Genomic DNA, 19,803 nt, shown 5'->3' with positions numbered 1-19,803 from the left:
GGGGCACAAACTTTCAGCTCTGGGGCTAGAGAGCGGGGTGCTGCCACATTCATCACACCTATCAGTGCTGAAAGCCTTCAGGGACCAAAACAGTTCCACCTAGTGGAGGCCGGCGCACTTGCACCAAGCCCCAACCCCCTGCACTTTGGAGGAACATTTCCCCTGTAACAAATCAGCCTGAGAAACAGCCTGAGAATCAGCGTAGCAGGCCCTTCCCCAGAAGAGCAGCACTAACAACTCCCATGCGCGAAACCTACTGATCATAGAGTGTGGCAAAGCTCCAGCTCTAGGGAAAATAGGATCTAGCTTCCTTTTTATGTTTATTCTTTATTTTTTATTATTAATTTTTCATTTATTTTCTTATTTTTTCAATTCCTTGTTTTATTTTTTATTATTGTTTAAATTCTTATTTTTACATATATTTTTATATTTTTTATTTTTATGTTCATTTTCATTTCATTTTATTTATTTTGTGGGTTTTTTTTTTCTTTCTGTTTTTTCTTTTTGGAGCTAGAGTCTTAATAAGCAGACCAAAACAAAACACACCCAGGGTCTAGTTCCTTTGGTTTGGGGGGGGGGGGTGTCCTTATTTTTTTTGGTTTTTATTGTTTGTTTGCTTTTTCTTTATTTTTTCCTTTCCTGAACAAAATGATGAGATGGAGAAATTCACCCCAAAAGAAAGAACAACAAGTAGAACTCACAGCCAGGGATTTAATCAATATAGATATAAGTAAGATGTCTGAACTAGAATTTAAATCAATGATTATAAGGATACAGCTGGGCTTGAAAAAAAGCATAGAAGACACTAGAGAATCCCTTAAAGCAGAGATAAAAGAACTAAAATCTAGTCAGGCTGAAATTAAAAATGTTGTAACTGAGATGCAAACACAAATGGAAGCCACAAAAATGAGGATGGACGAAGTAGAAGAGCAAATCAGTGATATAGAAGATAAAATTATGAAAAATAATGAAGCTGAAAAGAAAAGGGAAAGAAAGATAATGGATCATGAAGGTAGACTTAGGGAACTTAGTGACTTATTAAAATGTTATAACATTTGTATCACAGGAGTCCCAGAAAATGAAAAGAGAGGAAAAGGGGCAGAAGGTTTATTTGAAGAAATTATAGCTAAAAACTTCCATAATTTCAGAAAAGACACAGACATCAAAATCCAGGAAGCACAGAGAACTTCCATTAAATTCAACAAAAGCTAACCACTGTCAAGGCATATCACAGTCAAATTCAAAAATTACACATACAAGAATCCTGAAAGCAGCAAGGGGAATAAAAGTCCTTAACCTACAGGGGAAGAGATATCAGATTCGCAGCAGGCCTGTCCACAGAAACTTGGCAGGCCAGTAAAAGTGGCAGGAAATACTCAATGTGCTGCATGGGATAAATATGCAGACAAGAATTCTTTATCTGGCAAGGTTGTCATTCATAATAGAAAGAGCGATCAAAAGTAAAAGACACAGGGTATCAGATGGATTAAAAAACAACAACAACAACAAGATCCGTCTAATATGCTGCCTACAAGAGTCTCATTTTAGAGACAAAGACACCTACAGATCGAAAGTGAGGGGGGTCAAGAACCATCTATCATGCTAATGGACATCAAAAGAAAGCTGGAATAGCCATACTTATATCAGACAAACTAGATTTTAAAACAAAGACTGTAAAAGGAGATGAAGAAGGGCATTATATCATAATTAAGGGGTCTATCCATCAAGAAGATCTCAGGAATACCCAAATACGCAAATCAATTAATAATAAACATAAAGAAACTCATTGATAATAATACAATAACAGTAGGGGACTTTAACACCCCACTTACAGCAATGGACAGGTCATCTAAGCAGAAAATCAACAAGGAAACAATGGTTTTGAATGACACACTGGACCAGATGGACTTAACAGATATATTCAGAACATTTCCTCCTAAAGCAACAGAATACACATTCTTTTTGAGTACACATGGAACATTCTCCAGAAAAGATCACATACTGGGTCACAAATCAGCCTTCAACAAGTACAAAAAGATCAAGAGCATACCATGCATATTTTCAGACTACAACACTATGAAATTTGAAGTCAACCACCAAAAAAAAATTGCAAAGACCTCAAATTCATGGAGGTTAAAGAACATCCTACTAAAGAATGAATGGGATAACCAGGAAATCAAAGAAGAAATAAAAAATACACGGAAGTAAATGAAAATGAAAACACGACAAACTGAAACCTTTGGGATGTAGTAAAAGCAGTACTAAGAGGGAAGTATATTGCAATACAGGTCTACTTCAAGAAACAAGAAAAGTCTCAAATACACAACCGAATCTTACACCTAAAGGAGCTAGAAAAGGAACAGCAAATAAAGCCTGAAGTCAGCAGAAGAAGGGAAATAATAAAGATTAGAGCAGAAATAATAAAGGATACAGAAAAAAAAAAAACAGTAGAACAGATTAATGAAACTAAGAGATGGTTCTTCAAAAGAATTAATAAAATTTCTAAACCCCCAGCCAGACTTATCAAAAAGAAAAGTTAGAAAGGACCCAAATAGACCCAAATAGATAAAATCATGAATGAAAGAGGAGAGATCACAACCAACACCACAGAAAGACAAATAATACTATGAAAAATTATATGTCAACAAACTGGGCAACCTGGAAGAAATGGGCAAATTCCTAGAAACTTACACACTACCAAAACTGAAACAGGAAGAAATAGAAAACTTGAACAGACCCATAACCAGCAAAGAAATTGAATCAGTAATCAAAAATCTCCCAACAAAAAGAAGTCCAGGGCTAGATGGCTTCCCAGGGGAATTCTACCAGACATTTAAAGAAGAGCTAATATCTATTCTTCTCAAACTGTTCCAAAAAATACAAATGGAAAGAAAACTTCCAAACTCCTTCTACAATGCCAGCATTACCTTGATTCCAAAACCAAATACCCCACTAAAAGAGAATTACAGGCAAATCCCTGATGAACATGGTTGTAAAAATTCTCAATAAAATACTAGTAAATCGAATTCAACAGTACATTAAAAGAATTATTCACCACAATCAAGTGGGATTTATTCCTGGGCTGCAGGGGTGGTTCAACATTCACAAATCAATCAACATGACACAGCACATTAATAAAAGAAAGGATAAGAACCATATGATCCTGTCAATAGATGCAGAAAAAGCATTTGACGATATACAGCATCCTTCCTTGATAAACCCTCAACAAAGTAGGGGTAGATAGAACATACCTCAACATCATAAAGGCCATATACAAAAGACCCATAGCTAACATCATCCTCAATGGGGAAAAACCGAGAGTCTTTACCCTATGGCCAGGAACAAGACAAGGATGACCACTCTCACCATTACTATTTAACATAGTACTGGAAGTCTTAGCCTAAGGAATCAGACAACAAAAAGAAATAAAAGGCATCCAACCGGCAAGGAAGAAGTCAAACTTTCACTATTTGCAGATGATGTGATACACTATGTAGAAAACCAGAAATACTCCACCAAAAAATTGCTAGAACTAGTACATAAATTCAGCAAAGTTGCAGGATATAAAATCAATATGCATAAATCTGTTCCATTTCTATATACCAATAACGAAGCAGCAGAAAAAGAAATCAAGGAATCAATCCCATTTGCAATTGCACCAAAAACAGTAAGATACCTAGGAATAAACCTAACTAAAGAGGTAAAAGATCTGTACTCTGAAAACTACAGAACACTTATGAAAGAAATTGAAGAGGACACAAAGAAATGGAAAGGCATTCCATGCTCATTGATTGGAAGAACAAACATTATTAAAATGTCTATACAACCCAAAGCAATCTACACATTTTATGCAATCCCTATCAAAATACCACCAGCATTTTCACAGACTAGAACAAACAATCCTAAAATTTGTATGGAACCCCAGAAAACTCCAAATAGCCAAAGCAATTCTGAAAAAGAAAAACAAAACTGGAGGCATTACCATTCCACACTTCAAGCTATATTACAAAGCTGTAATCATCAAGACAGTATGGTACTGGCACAAAAACAGACACATAGATCAATGGAACAGAATAGAAAACCCAGAAATGGGCCCACGACTATATGGTCAACTATTCTTCAACAAAGCAGGAAAGAATATCCAATGGAAAAAAGACAGTCTTTTTTTTTTTTTTAAGATTTTATCCATTTGAGAGAGAGAGAGCATGAGAGGGGGAGGGTCAGAGGGAGAAGCAGACTCCCCCCTGAGCAGGAAGCCCAATGCGGGACTCGATCCCAGGACTCCAGGATCATGACCCAAGCCTAAGGCTGTCACTTAACGAACTGAGCCACCCATGTGCCCTGAAAAAAGATGGTCTTTTCAACAAATGGTGTTGGGAAAGGTGGACAGCAACATGCATAAGAATGAAACTGGACCACTTTCTTACAAAACACACAAAAACAAATTCAAAATGGATGAAAGACTTAAATGTGAGACAGGAATCCATCAAAATCCTAGAGAACACAGGCAGCAATCTCTTTGACCTTGGCTGTAGGAACTTCTTATTAGACATGTCACCAGAGTCAAGGGAAACAAAAGCAAAAATGAACTATTGGGACTTCATCAAGATAAAAAGCTTCTGCACAGCAAAGGAAACAATCAACAAAACTAAAAGCAGCCTATAGACTAGAAGATATTTGCAAATGACCTATCTGATAAAGAGTTAGTATCCAAAATCTATAAAGAACTTATCAAACTCAACACCCAAAAACAAATAATCCAGTTAAGAAATGGGCAGAAGACATGAATAGACACGTTTCCAAAGAAGACATCCAGATGGCTAACAGACACATGAAAAGATGCTCAACATCACTCATCATCAGGGAAATACAAATGAAAACCATGATGAGATACCGCCTCACAGAATGGCTAAAATTAATGACACAAGAATCAACGGGTGTTGCTAAGAATGCAGAGAAAAGGAAACCCTCTTGCACTGTTTGTGGGAATGAAAACTGGTGCAGCTACTCTGGAGAACAGTGTAGAGGTTCCTCAAAAAGTTAAAAATAGAAGTACCCCATGATCCAGCAATTGCACTACTAGGTATTTATGCAAAGGATACAAAAATTCAGATTCAAAGGGGTACATGCACCCCAATGTTTATAGCAGCATTATCAACAATAGTCAACTATGGAGAGAGCCCAAATCTCCATCAACTAATGAATGGACAAAGAAGATATGGTACATATATACAATGGAATATTACTCAGACATCAAAAAAATGAAATCTTTCCTTTGAACGACGTGGAAAGCTAGAATGTATTATGCTTAGCAAAATAAGTCTGTCAGAGAAAGACAAATACCATATGATCTCACTCATATGTGGAATTTAAGAAAGAAAACAGGTGACCATACAGGATGGGGGGCGGGAAATGGAGAGAAGGAAACAAACCATAAGAGACTCTTAAGGATAAAGAACAAACAGAGGGCTGATGAAGGGAGGTGGGTGGGGGATGGGCTAGATGGGTGATGGGTGTTAAAGAGGGCACTTGTTGTGATGTGATGAGCACTGGGTGTTGTATGCAAGTGATGAATCACTGAATTCTACCCCAGAAACCAACTGCGCTGTATGCTAACTAAAATTTAAATTTAAAAAATTATTTCCTTGGTAGTTATGTTGGGTACTACAATTAACATCTTAAACTTATATAGCAACTTAGTTTGAATAATAACAACTTGGTTTCAATAGTATACATTCTGTCCCTCCCCTATTATTTTGCCAATTATATCCTTATACAATTTGTACTAATTAATATAAATTTTCAACTATTGTTTTATGTATTTGCCTTTTTAATCATATAGGGAAAAAAGATGAGCTATAAACTAAAAGTAAATGACACTGGTTTTCATATTTATCTATGTAGTTACATTTACCAATGTTTGTTCTTATGGCTTTGAGCTACTGTCTAGTGTCTTCATTTCAGCCTGAAATATTCCCATTAGCATTTTTTCATAAGGCAGGTCGACTATTAATGAACTCTCATAGCTTTTGTTTATCTAGAAGTATCTTAATTTCTCCTTCATTCTTCAAAGATAGCTTTGCCAGTTATAGAATCCTTGGTTGAGAATTTTGTGTTTTTTTAAGGACATAAATGTCATCTCGCTGCCTTCTGGTTTCCATGGTTTCTGGAGAGAATTTGGCTATTAATCTAAACTTGTACTTGATTTATTGTTTCTCTCTTGCTGCTTTCAAAATTCTGTCTTTGATTTCAACAATTTGACTATATGTCTTGGTGTGGATCTCTGAATTTATCTTGCTTCGAGTTCATTAAGTTTCTTGGATGTGTAGATTCATGTCCTTCAACAGATTTGGGAAGGTTATGGCCATCATTTCCTCAAATGCTTTTTCTGCACTTTCTTCTCTTTATAGGACTCTTATGATGCATATATTGTTACACTTGATAGTGTCCCATTGGTCCCTCAGATTCTTCATTTTTCTTTCAGCTCCCCAGACTGAATAATTTCAACTCTCTTAGTCTTTAATTCTCTGATCCTTTTTCTCTGCCTGCTCATATCTGCCTTTGAATATTTTCAGTGAATGTTTCACGTCACTTAGTGTACGTTTGAGCTCCAGGATTTGGTTCCTTTTTATAATTTCTATCTTTTTAAAAATATTTTTTCATTTTGTTCTTATGTCATTTTCCTAATTTCCGTTAGTTCTTTGTCCATGGCTTCATTTAATTCATGGAGCATAATAAATCAGTTGATTCAATGTCTTTAATAATTCCAATGCCTGGACTTTTTCAAGGAGAGTTTCTGTCAATTTTTTCCCCCTGTGATTAGCCATATTTCCTATTTCCTTGTATGTTTTTAACTTTTCTTTTTAAAGAAATGGACATTCTGGGTATTATAATATGTCTACTTTGGAAATCGGATTCTCCCAGTCCTCAAGGATTGGTGATTTTTGCTTATTGAGGATGAAGCCATCTGTTTGTGACTTTCCCAAACTATTTTTTGCAAAGTATGCATTCCTTGTTGTGTGTGGTCCCTGAAGTTTCTGCCCCATTATCTCTGTAGTCAAGCAGGGACCGAAAACAATTTCCTTAAATGTCCATCTCCAACAAGGAAAAAAAGAGGGGCCTGTCTTTAAATTTTCTGATAGATGACACCAGGATAAGCCACTGCTACTGAGGGCCAAAACCAATGCAAGTATCTGTGCCAGTTCCTCACGCATCACTAGACCAGCTCAGATGCACAAATCCAAATATTTTGAGGACAAGATCACCTCTGCCCACACTGGCACCAGCCAACTACTCCAAGCAACAACACAGGCTGCTGTTCCCATAGCCAAAGTTGTGCCCCCAAAATGGGGAGTGGTAGCTGGTTCATGCATGCCACTCACACAAGTTCAGAAGCCTTTCCATGAAGCACTACTCTGGTTGTTGTAAGTGTCCAAATGTGTTCCAAAGTTCCAAAATAATTTATTCCAATAGCTTTTTCCAGTTTAGTCGTTGACTCCATGGGGTAACTGACCCCAAATACATTTTAAAGGACTGTCATTAGGTGAATACATATTTAGGATTGTTAATGTCTTCTTGATTGATTTTTATCATTACAGAAGGTCCTTTCTTATCCTGCGGTAATACTCATTGTCTTGAAGTTCACTTTGTCTTATATTAACATAGCCACACCAGTTTTCTTATGTTTGTGTGGTATATTTCTTAATTTCAACCTATCTATTCTTTTTATTTATTTTTATCCCTTATAAATTATTTTTAAAATAAGCACGATTTAAAAATCTCAGCCTTTTATTTAAAGTAGTTAAGACTATTAATATATAATGCAAATCTTGATGTTTTTCAGTTTAAAGTCTGCTATTTGGCTATTTGTTTAGTATTTATCTCCTCTGTACTTGTTCCTTTGTTCCTCCTTTCCTGCCTCTATTGGGTTCATTGATTTTCACCCTTTTTTTAATTAAAAAATTGTAAGCATTGCATTCTCTCTCCATTGGTGGGGGGATGCTATAACTGTGTTGTTGTTTTTTTAATGTACTCTAGAGAAAACAATATGCTCCCTCAGCTTATCAGTTTATCTTGCATTACTATCATACCAATTCACATATAAGTAAGAATCTTATACCTCCCATCTTTTGTGAAATTTTCACATATTTTACTTCTATATGTATGTAGGTATTATTATTATAGGTATCATTTTTGTTTTAAGCAATCAATAGTCTCTTAAAGAAAAAAATAGTATACTTACCTACATATTTACTATTTTCAGTGCTCTTCATTCTTTCCTGTGGCTCTGCATTTCTATCTGGCATCATTTCCCTTTTAGTCTGAGGAACCTTTACCATTTTTTATAGTCCAGATCTATTGGGAATGAATTCTTTTTGCAGTTACTCTGAAATGATTATATTTCATTTTCATTTTCAAAGAACATTTCTCCCACATATAGAACACTAAAACAGCTTTTCCTTCTTTCAGCACTTTAAAAATGTTATTTCCCTATCATCTGTTCTTTTTTTCCTGTTGAAAAGTCAGCTATCATTCTTATGATTGTTCTTGTGTATCATGTGTCTTGTTTTCCTGGCTACTTTCTTTTTTTTAAGATTTTATTTATTTATTTGACAGAGAGCGAGAGAGCACAAGCAGGGGGAGTGGCACACAAGAGGGAGAGGGAGAAGCAGGCTCCCCACTGAGCAGGGAGCCTGATGAGGGGCTTGATCCCAGGACCCTGGGATCATGACCTGAGCTGAAGGCAGACACTTAACTGACTGAGCCACCCAGGTGCCCCTTCCTGGCTACTTATAAAAGATTTTCTTTATCTCTGGTTTTCAGCATTTGACTAAGATGTGCCTAAGGTGTGGCCTTTATATTTATCCTGCTTCTCGGGGGATGGGGTGACATATAGTTAGAAACCTGAAGAGTGTCACAGTTTTGCGATGTTCACAGTTCACACCATGCAGGATCACTCAGGGGGAACATTAAGGTTGGTCTTGAGGAAAAAGGCAAGGTAAGACCTGGGGGCAAGAATATTTATTGTGATTTCCCCAGGAATGAATGGGCAAGGAAGGGAAAGCTGGATTAGGACTAGCTAATATGAAGAACTCCAGTGGGCTCTGGAGCATAGGAGCTGTCACTGGCTGTCTGGTATCTGGCCTTGGGTGATTAGGGTGGGTGTATAGTGGCCCACAGTGTGCATGTCCAACCAGTAAAGTGGTTGAGGGTGTGAACTTAATTGGATGCTTAAGATAACTCACTAGTCCCTAGCCAGGACCTCAAAACTAGGTATAGACAGAATTTTTAAGAAACTACATTACAGGGGATCACCGAGTTTCTTGGATCCATGAGTTGATATTTTTAATCACATTTTGAAAAAAAAAAAATTTGCCAATATTTCTCCCAAATTTTTTCCATGTTTTTTTCCTCCGAATATTTTCTCTTACTCATCTAAGACTCCACTTAGCATTATATTGTTTACTATTGCCTCACAGGTTATTACAATTCTGTTCATTTATCTTTCTTTTTCCCCTCTTTGCTCTTCAATTTGGATAATTCCTATTAACCTGTCTTCAAGTTCACTGACCCTTTCTTTTGCAGTGTTTACTCTTTTACAGACGTTTTTTTCTTTTTGAGAGGGAGAGAATCTTAAGCAGGCTCCATGCCCAGCCCAGAGCCCAACATGGGGCTCAATCTCACAACCCTGAGATTGTGACCTGAGCCAAAATCAAGTCAGACACAACCAGTTGAGCCATCCAGGCACCCCTGCAGTGTTTAATCATTTAAGCCCTCCTATGAAATTAATTTTTTTTAATTGTAGGTCTCTTCTAAAATTCCCCACATCTTCATCCTTGGTATTTATCCTTTCCTATTGATCCTTTAAGGTATTTATTATTTTTAAATTCTTATTCAATAATGTTAACATCTTGCTTATTTGTGGGTCTGTTTTTGTTTTCTTGGTTATGTGTCATGCATTCCTGTTTTTTATGTCTCCTGATTTGTAATTGTATACTGGACATTCTGGATAATATGTTGTAGAGATGCTGAATCGCTGAGTTTGGTTTAGTAGACCATTAAGTCACTAGCAGATCACCCTGATTCTTTGAAGGCTTGGTTTTAGGCTTTATTAGAGTGGGTCTGTTTTAGTTCTGCTCTTAGTCCTCAGGCCTAGACCTGAGTTCTGAGCTGTGGTTCTCATCTATGGCATGACCTACTAGGTTTTCAATGAAAAGCCCCAAATATTTACTACATCTCCAAACTTGGTGGGACATAAATTCCAAACTTTCCCTCCCCAGCACCAGACATCTGCTAAAATCTCAGCTGAGCTTTTCCAGCGTTCCAGTCATTGCTTTCTGTTGGGCTCCCTGGAATCCTACCCAGTTCATGCATAATTTAGGAGTCAGCCAAGGATTTAAGGGGAGTGTCAGGCAAACTCAAGGCTCTGTAGTTTCCTCCTTTCTGGGATTTCCCCCTTCAGTTTCCAAACTGCTCCAACAGCCCTGAATTCTGACTTGGCTCCTCAGCCTCATGAGATTGCCACTTTGTTTTATTCCCTGTGGGCCACATGAGGAATAGTCACTTAAGTGTGGATCTTATCCAATGTGTTACTCTTCTTTCAGTGGATAGAGTCCCCTCTAGTTTTTGCCTGTCTTGGCCACTTTCCAGTGCATTTCAAAAATGTGTATAATTATCGATAGGAGGGTTTGTCTGATACAAGACACTCTTGTCATTACAGGAAGCCAGATGGTAGTAAGATGTTTAAATGTTATTTAAAATAAAATTCAACTTTCTTTTATTTATCTCAGTAATGGTTACACAAATCTTCACCTTGAAAATCCATCAAGATGTGTTTGTGTACTTGGGTCTATATGTGCTATTTGCCAATAAAAAGTTCATTACAAGAAAAAGCCAATTTCATGTTGGTACCCAGTTAAAAACCACTCAGGCTTTCTTGTGGCCTTGGGATCAAACTCAGATCCCCGCCTCAGAACTTCTCTCCTGGCTATAACTTTAGGTTCACTTGCAGCTCCCTAAATGAGATACAGTAGCTCCTGCTCCTCCCTCCATCCCTGCCTCCTGCATCCTACGTGGATAACTCCTACTTATTCCTCAGGCTTCAATTTAAGGATCACTTGTAGCTTTTCCTGACCACCAAATAAATCCCTCCTCGGGCGCCTGGGTGGCTCAGTTGGTTAAGCGACTGCCTTCGGCTCAGGTCATGATCCTGGAGTCCCGGGATCGAGTCCCGCATCGGGCTCCCTGCTCGGCAGGGAGTCTGCTTCTCCCTCTCCCACTCCCCCCTCTTGCGCTCTCTCTCTCTCTCACTCTCTCTCTCAAATAAATAAAAAAATAAATAAATAAAAATAAATCCCTCCTCTCTTCCACCTTAGGCGCCCTCTATTGCCTTGTCACAGCCACCAGGTCCCACTCCCTGACCTCCACCTCAGCAAGAGCACTCGTTACACTAGCTGGCAGTGTCCAATGAGCACGTGAATGTCAGGAACTATATCTTCAAGTCTAGCCCCTGAGTAGGAGCTCAGAGAATGGGCAAAATATTCAAATTCTATGCCATCCTTCTCATTATGTTAGCCTTCCTAGGGCAGATGCCTACAAGACCCCACCTGTGGCAGTTTCCCAAGGCTGGAGACCTTGAAGAGGCATGGGTGCTATTGTGAGAATCCAGGGAATTGGCAGCAACTGGACCCAGCTCCAACACAAGAGAAGACATTCAGGTAAAGCTCTCCCTCCTGTCTAGGCCTGCTTCTTCCATCAGATGAAAGGGTGGAACTTTGAGCTCTAATGATTACGTCCTTCCTAAACATAAAAGCTGAATGACTGACCAGATAGTTTTAAAGAAGACAAGAAAAAGTTTATTGTGTTGAGCAGACCTTATTTTCATTACAGTACCGGGAAATTCATTCTCAGTTCACTTCAGGTGCAGAGGGCTCTGCAGACATTTAGAGCCCCAGTGCTTGTTCCCAAGCAAGGGGCAGCACCTGGACCTATGTTGCATTTGATGGAACAGGATTACAGTAAAACAGAATAGTTATAAAGAAGGTTTTCTAATACATAGTTTTCTTTAAAAACTCTAACATTTTTCATTTTTCTATGTTTACCTTGGTATTACCAAGGATAACTGGTTGGAAAACATGGTACTCGGTAATCTTTTGCTCAAGTTGTTGACCTTAGATTTTGCTACTTTTATTTCTGAAGAGGAACTATGCCCCTTCTCTGGAAATCTAAATGGTGACCAGTAAGGCAATGCATAAATTACAGGTGGGATGGTCTTAGCTAATACCCTAACTTGTTTCCTCTTAAATCTTCCACATTTGGCCTCTGTGTTGTTAGGTCATTTAAGACTCAGGAGATAGCCTCTTGCTTGCAAAATCATTATTAGGGAGTTTAAACTTAATGCACTACTTTTGGGGAGCATGCAGCTGCTTGAAGCTGATTTTGTTGTTTCTTTTTATAAACTATCAGCACTCAATGGCACCCTGAAGAGGAGAGATCCCCTACTCCATGCACTGACTCACTGCTACCCAGAAGTGTCATTTCTGTATTAGATCAAAAGATCAAATACCAAATGAAAGAGAAATTGGTATCCTCCAGAGAGCTTGAAATATCAATTACAACCTGAGTTAATGAAGAATTAATTAGCTTGAATTCAATCAGGTAATTACCAAAGTCATGATTGAGATCTTCCCCCACTACATCAAGGCAGGCAAAACATGAACTGAAGTAAAAAATGTCATCCCACCAAACTAGACACGATAGCTATTTTTAACTCTTATCATCCCACAAAAATATCCCCATAAAATCAAATACTTAAAACATTATTAAAATTACACAACAATGGAATAGATATTTAAATAACTTTGCACACAATGCACCTTCCCTTTGTTGTTACCAACAGTTTCTGTTAGGTGACTTTACCAAAATATTTCCATTTCCATGAAATTTGATGCCATTCCACTAACATTGTATTTAAAAAAATGCACTAGAAATTCCCTTGTAACTCTTGAGTTGAATTCTTTCTTTTAATCACTCATGGCAATTTTAGAAAAGGACTGCTTTTAAGTACCCAAATTTACTCCTAGGGTAGATGTGGGTAAGGGGAATAATTTTACTCATTGCTAGGAGGGCGGTGTCTTATTCCAAATTTTGGTGTCCTTCAAATGTAACTCCCAGCTAAAGGAAACTGGGATTTCCTTCCTATTACCTGGGCCAGTCTCTTCTGAAAACTGTAACGCCACCCCTAGCTTTCGGCCCTTCATTCAGGGACTGAGTCACTGCAACCAGACAAAAGTTGTTCATTCAAGCAGAGCCTCAACACAGTTCATAATATGAGGACTTGAGGACAGCAGAGTTCATTAAGCTCCATTCCTGGAAACGATTTCTTAATCTTTGCTCTCCCACAAGCTGAGTTCATATAACACATGGGCCTGCCATGAGGCGTGTGTGTGTAGTAGGTAAGCAAACATCTATATGTTTCCATTTGAAATGCCACATTTTGAGATTCTACACTTTATCAACCTTATGGAAAACTAATGTGTCATCATTCTCAGTGTGGTAAGTATTGAGTACAACTTTAAAACGAACATAGCCATGTCCCCACAGCTCCGGCAGCAGGCTGTGTGCATGGGTTTTGATCTCAATCAAATACCACTGTTCACAGAACATAAAAACTCACACTGTCCCATGTCACTCTGACATGTCACATTATTTTACATCACTCTGGCACTGATTCAGAAAGAAAATTTTCCATTATGGCATGATGAGAGAAAAAAAACTCCATTACATATATATAAATAAATGATGGTTAAAAACAATGCACTGTGAATAGTTTCCAGAAGCTTGAGCGTTTTAGTGCAATGAGCTCTTGCTTCTTGGGAAAAAAAAATCTATCTTTTCGGTCACAATTTGCTTTCACGCAATAGAGACACAGACAAAGCTGACCACAACCAAATTTTAGTGGTATTATCATTTCCTAGGGCATTAGAGGTTCATCCTGAAAGATGCTGATGACACATGAACGAAGAGAAGGAAGGAAGGCAGGCCCTAGATTACTTCAGAAGCAAACTGGGTCTTACAAAGATGCAACTACTGGTAAGACTTATGTTTAGGGTGGTGATGGATAAGGGCAGTGAGGACACGAATACTACACAGAGAACAGATTTCACACTGCACCTTCCTCACATGGAATATGCCTAAGACATTTGGTGGAAAGACATGAAGAAAGGTGGCCTGTTCCATGTCCCAAGGGAACCAGCATCTAAAAAGCATACTCCAATGACTTTAGTATTTCTTGCTCAATCTCCCAGAAAATAAACTCGAAAAATGCACAATTCTGTTTACGGTTGTAGACTGAAGCAGCGGCAGCAGCAGCCTCTCTGAAGGTTTAATTAAATCTAAGATGAAGCTGAAAAAATGTTTTTTGCTCTCATTGATTCTATCCCTTCAGTTGCTCTGACCAGGTGAGCAGCAGGGCAGGGGGAACTCAAGCTACAGCCTTTGTCAACAGCAATGATTCTGAGGGACCTTTCAGTCTTGAATCGATTTACCTAAAAATCTTTTGAATTCCCCTCTTCCCAATTTTTAATTTAATTATAAAAGCAAAATGAAAAGCTCCTTCAGACTGACTCCTAAGCTAACTTTTGCTTATGTGAATATGGAAAAAACTAATTAATATTTGTCATAAGACTTTCATTTTTAAAAAAGACTGCAAATCAATGTTCCCTGGCGTGGAAGAGTAAGGATTCGGCTATGCATCTGCAGCCCTTCCTCACATTTTTAAAAAGGAGGCAAAAATATTAGAGACAAAAACAGTTTGCACTGGAAGGAGGTGCAGCCCATGGGAGTGCTCTCGCTGCTGTACCCTGCAGCCTGGGCAGATGGGAGGGAAGGACCGAGAGCCTCATGCTCATGCAAGCCAACAACACACCAGAAGACTCCCTTGCGGGTGCGTCCCACATTGCCTACTCACCAGGAGAGGCTACTCCAGAAGGTCCGTTCTGTGCTGCTAAAGACACTAAAAGCAGTGACTAAAGTGCTAAGGCTGCTTCAAGATGTGATTACGTGCAGTCAGAACAGGTGGTGCACCAGCAATTTTGGCAAACCAAAGGCAACTCACAGCGCTAAACTAAAAGGAATATAGAACAGTGTACAGAGAAACACGAATTACACAGTCAACACCTCTCCTGTTCTCAGCTCTGGGAGTCCTTCATGGAGAAAAGTCAAAGCCAACTTTGCCTGAGACTGAGAGAGGAACCCCCCTCCTTCCCCAGGAGTAGAGGGATGGAAGATGCCATGACCTTCCTGAGGGAGCCCCGAGCCCTGCGAGATGGATCGCCAGAGGGGCTCACTATGGCTGTATCCAGTAAGGAAATCAATAACAGACATTTTTTTAGAAAGTGGGAAGAAAAAGCAAAGACTTTCACAAATACAAAAATTGTTTACAAAACAATTACCTAAAAAGTTTACTGGGGCTAGGTGGGGAATAAGAATCATTTTCATTTCAAATTAGTCACATGGTACTAATGGTTTATAAAGGAGAATGGCCAATTTCTGTCTTCCTCACCTCCCCCCCAAACACCTCAGAGTCCTCCTACTCCTGGTATTTTCCCTACCCTCACCCCAACCCACCCATCCTGTCCCCAAATTAATTTGCCACAAGCCAACCCCGAAGACACATGATTGTTGGTTGGGTTTCAACAATGAACCTAATGCTGGGGAAGAGAACAAAAGGACACAGGAGCACACTGGCATAAACCTCAAGGTGTGTCGACCTTGGACAAGGCTTCTGCCACACAGAAGCTTCTGCCACCAAAGCGCAGGCTGCAGACTGAGCTCCGCTGCCAGTAAACTGAGGTAAGGAAGAACACGGTGGCTCTGGCTGGTTGGCTTCCTGTGGCGGTGCAGCATGTATGTGCTCTTGGGTGTGGGCACCACAGGACTCATTTTCTTCCAGTTGCCTTTGCCGTTTTCGCTTCTGGTTAGAAGATTGCTCTTTACAGAGTCTCAAAAGATCAGCCACTTGTCTTCCTCTGAGGTACAAATCCAATAGAGCCTTAACTCCAAAGATCCAGAGCCCACTGGTGTGCAGAAGTCAAAATCAAATGCTCAGAATCAAAAGGTGTGGCACACCTGCCCGGCCAGTTTATCAGCAGTTGTAAAGACAGATCAGAAAAAACTAGCATTTAATATAAAAAGTGTTTTTCAAATGGTGTAATTTCCTATCCTCTTGTGAATGAAGATCATAACTCTTCTCGTTTCTGAGGTCCTATGGAAAAGGAGAACAATTGAAAATAAGATAGTTTACCTTCAAGTTACAAAAATACAGCCTGGATTTTTTCCCCCGACATTGTAACTTATTAATTATGGCCCTACCTCCCTTTTATCTCTCTTTATAATTTTAGGAGCTTTGATTTGGTGTGCTTGTATTATATTTTGAAAACAAAAACAAAATTAAAAAGGCCTTTTTGTTTTTAAAAACACTGAAAACTACCTGCATACTCTAGCAGAACTGTTTTCACAAATACAATATTTACTTCTGATAAAAACACATATATTTTTAGTCAGGATTCTTTTTTCGCTTAATAACATAAAAACATTTCCCCAAGTAAAAGTGCAGCTCATGTACCATTCTCTATTCTTGGATGTTTAAACTGTTTTTAATGCTTTTGGTTTATAAATAATAAATTTCTCCATGTATATGACTTTTTTCTTGTATGGACTTATTTTTTAAGGTAAATTCTCAAGAAAGGAATTATTGAGGGAATAAACATGTTAATGGTTCCTGACAGCTGAATTATTGCCCTTTTTTTTTAAGAGAGAGTGGCGGGGGTGGGGGGGAGGGAGGGAGAGAGAGAGAGAGGGAGAGAATCTTAAGCAGGCTCCACACCCAGCACAGAGCCTGACTCGATCTCACAACCCTGGCATCATGATCTGAGCCAAAATCAAGAGTTAGACACTTAGCCAACTGAGCCACCCAGGCACCCCAATTTATTGCTTTTTACAAGGATTGTTGTAATGTACAAAGCTCCAGCAAGGTAGACCCAGAACGGTTTCTTCACCAACTCCCCAACAAATAGCATTATCAGTATTAATATGCGTATTTTTTCAATGGAGTATATATTAATGACAGATTCCTTTAATGTAATTACTGTTTCCTCAACTCCACTTATTATTTGTGTTTTCCTCTTATTTGAACAGTGTGTCTACATTCTTTACCCATGTATCGACAGAAACCCTTCAGGTTTCACTAGTGAATTTCAATTATTTTTATCCTGAATATTCAGCCTCTTGGCCGTGATACATCATGGTACAGTCTTCAGGATGGACAGGTGAATCACTCAAGATCCATGTTCTGTAATTCCTTTTTTAGAATTAGTTTTGAGCTGAATAAATGTTAAAAATCCACATCTCAATATTAATAGTTTTAAAAAGGTCACTTTTGTACTCTAATGATTTTTGTCAACTGTACACCATTTGAGATGTACACAGAGTAGGGAAAATTTTACATGAAGATTTAGTCCCTTCTATTCTTAGCCTAAATTAAATACAAACACTCCATTCTCCACCCCAATATGCTTCTTTAAAAGAACACTTTTTTCAAATCAGTATGTACTTTGTCTTGATCCTAAATGTGTTCATTTACTAGTACCTGGAGAGATTTAATAAAAACCCAGGGAATCTGACAAGAGATCCCCAAAATAACATCAGGCTTGTCAGATGGAGGTAAGGACCTAGAGCCTTATGCCCAAGCAGGCCACCAACACACCAGAAGACTCCTTGCTTGTCTTATATATACAAAACTCACAAGCCTAAATAACAGTAATCTCAATTAAAGCACCTTTAATCAAAAAAAAGGGCAAAGAAAAGAAAAGAGGGCAGCAACTGTATTAATACATACCATTTAGAAGGCCAACTAAAAAAGAAAAAAATATACACTGGTTGATGTCAAGATAGAAGGGCTGAGATTCATCTTATTCATTATTCTATTGTTTCTGCAATAAACACCAATCATAAACTCGAATAAGTACTTCCCTAAGGCCAAAGGTTGGACCTACCTTCCCAGCGTGACTCTTGTGTTGTCTTCTCCTTGTCCAGCATTCCCATCTCTTTCTCCCTCTGGAAGCGGGTCTGTAGCTGCTTGATCTCCTGGTCGTAGTCCTGCCACTCTGGGACAATTCGAACAGCTGCTTCCAGCTTAGGCTCTTTGGTCATTGGATTATTACACTGTGAAAACCCAAATTGCATTATTTCAACCAAGCTGAAGACAGGGCACATTATTCGGAATTCAAAGGTGTGTTTATTCTTGGGTTATAAATCCCAACTGAACAAAAAGAACAACACTGAGGAACCAAATGATTAGCAGAAGCAATGTGCTAGTGGGTCACACAAAGCTTCTACGAAGTTGTAGGGAGTGACAGGAAAGCAGGAAAAGAAAGTTTCTGTGGTAAAATCACAAGGCACAGAGATAATCCCATAAGAGAAGTAGTAACTTCACTGATTTTAAGTAGTGAAAACAGCCCCATCAGACACTAGAGGACTTGGCTGCCTGCTGCAAGCAGCAGAGATCTATGGATGTTACTGTAAGACATGCTGCAATCCCCAACCTGCACAACCACAGAGAAGACTAAATAAGATTCTGTGTGTTAATAATGATCTAGTTGTAAACCACACTGGACTAAGAGGCAGAAAAGAATCACAGAGAGCTTACCAAATCTATCGTTTTTGCCCTTTTCTTAGAGGCATCATCACACCATGTTTCACACCAAAGCCACTCTTGAGGGAGTGATTTAATTGGCACCTGATGGATCATGTTATTGGGCAAATCCTGTTTGGTAAAAAGAAAACAAAACACAACAATCTAAAGTTCTGGAGGAAATTTAAATGAATGCATAGCAAATTAGTGAGGATAGCTGCTCATTACATATCACATGCCAATCACAAATTTTTAGAACTGAAAGGGTCTACTAAAAACCTCAGAGAAGCTAAAATATTTATTTGTAATGTTTTTTAAAACCACAAAGTTTAGAAGACTCAAAACATCTACCCATGATAAGTACTTGAAAAACTTTAGCTTAAAGCTCACAAACTGCCCCTAGACTTCCCTCCATGAGGGCAATTCTAAGAAAAAATACTACTGCCTCTTGAAAGTTAACTAAGCATAGATGTGGCTTCTATACTTCACAGTTTTGCATAAGGAAGCTCTGAATCCACCCTGTCAAATGCGGCTTGACCCCAAGTGGATGAAGCTCATATGTTTTTGAGCCAACTGTATGCTTTGAAGCTTTTCTTCTCAGCAACCCTTTGAGTTTGACACAATAAAACGTACCACTATCTTAAGACACAAACAACCAATATGATTCAGAAATTCTACTTCTGGGTATATGCACAAAGGAATTGAAGCAGGGACTCAAACAGATACCTGTATATCAATGTTCAGAGGCATTATTCACAATAATCAAAAGCTGGAAATAAGCCAAATGTCCATCAACAGATGAATGGATACACAAAATATGGTGTGTGTGTGTATGTATATATATACATACACACACAATGGAATATTCTTCCATCTTAACAGGAAGGAAATTCTAATAGATGCTATGACATGGATGAAACTTGAAAACATTATACAAAGTGAAATAAGCCAGGTACAAAAAGGAAAAATATTGTATGATTCCAGAAGTATCTAGAATAGGCAAATTCATACAGATAGAAAATAGAATACAGGTTGCCAGGGGCTGGAAAGAGGAAAGAAGAGAGAATTATTGTTTAATGGGTACAGAGTTTTGGTTTGGGATAATGAAAAAG

General features: G+C 38.4%; 1 protein-coding gene across 1 annotated transcript in view; it reads right to left on the bottom strand.

Annotated features, from left to right (window-relative positions):
• Positions 1–11,837: 11,837 nt before the first annotated feature.
• The window catches only part of UGGT1 (UDP-glucose glycoprotein glucosyltransferase 1), a 115,217-nt gene continuing 107,251 nt past the window's right edge, over positions 11,838–19,803 (bottom strand). The window contains exons 39-41 of the mRNA XM_032412794.1: positions 18,707–18,823; positions 18,054–18,222; positions 11,838–16,264 (exon numbers count right to left, since the gene is read on the bottom strand). Coding sequence (XP_032268685.1) covers positions 16,239–16,264; positions 18,054–18,222; positions 18,707–18,823 — 312 coding nt within the window. The 3' untranslated portion in view covers positions 11,838–16,238. The remainder of the gene's footprint in view (positions 16,265–18,053; positions 18,223–18,706; positions 18,824–19,803) is intronic.

This window comes from Phoca vitulina, unplaced genomic scaffold, assembly GCF_004348235.1.
Source record: "Phoca vitulina isolate PV1807 unplaced genomic scaffold, GSC_HSeal_1.0 scaffold1, whole genome shotgun sequence".
Lineage (NCBI taxonomy): Eukaryota > Metazoa > Chordata > Mammalia > Carnivora > Phocidae > Phoca > Phoca vitulina.
Note: the sequence above shows the minus strand (reverse complement) of the source record. Positions and strands in the feature narration are given on the sequence as shown.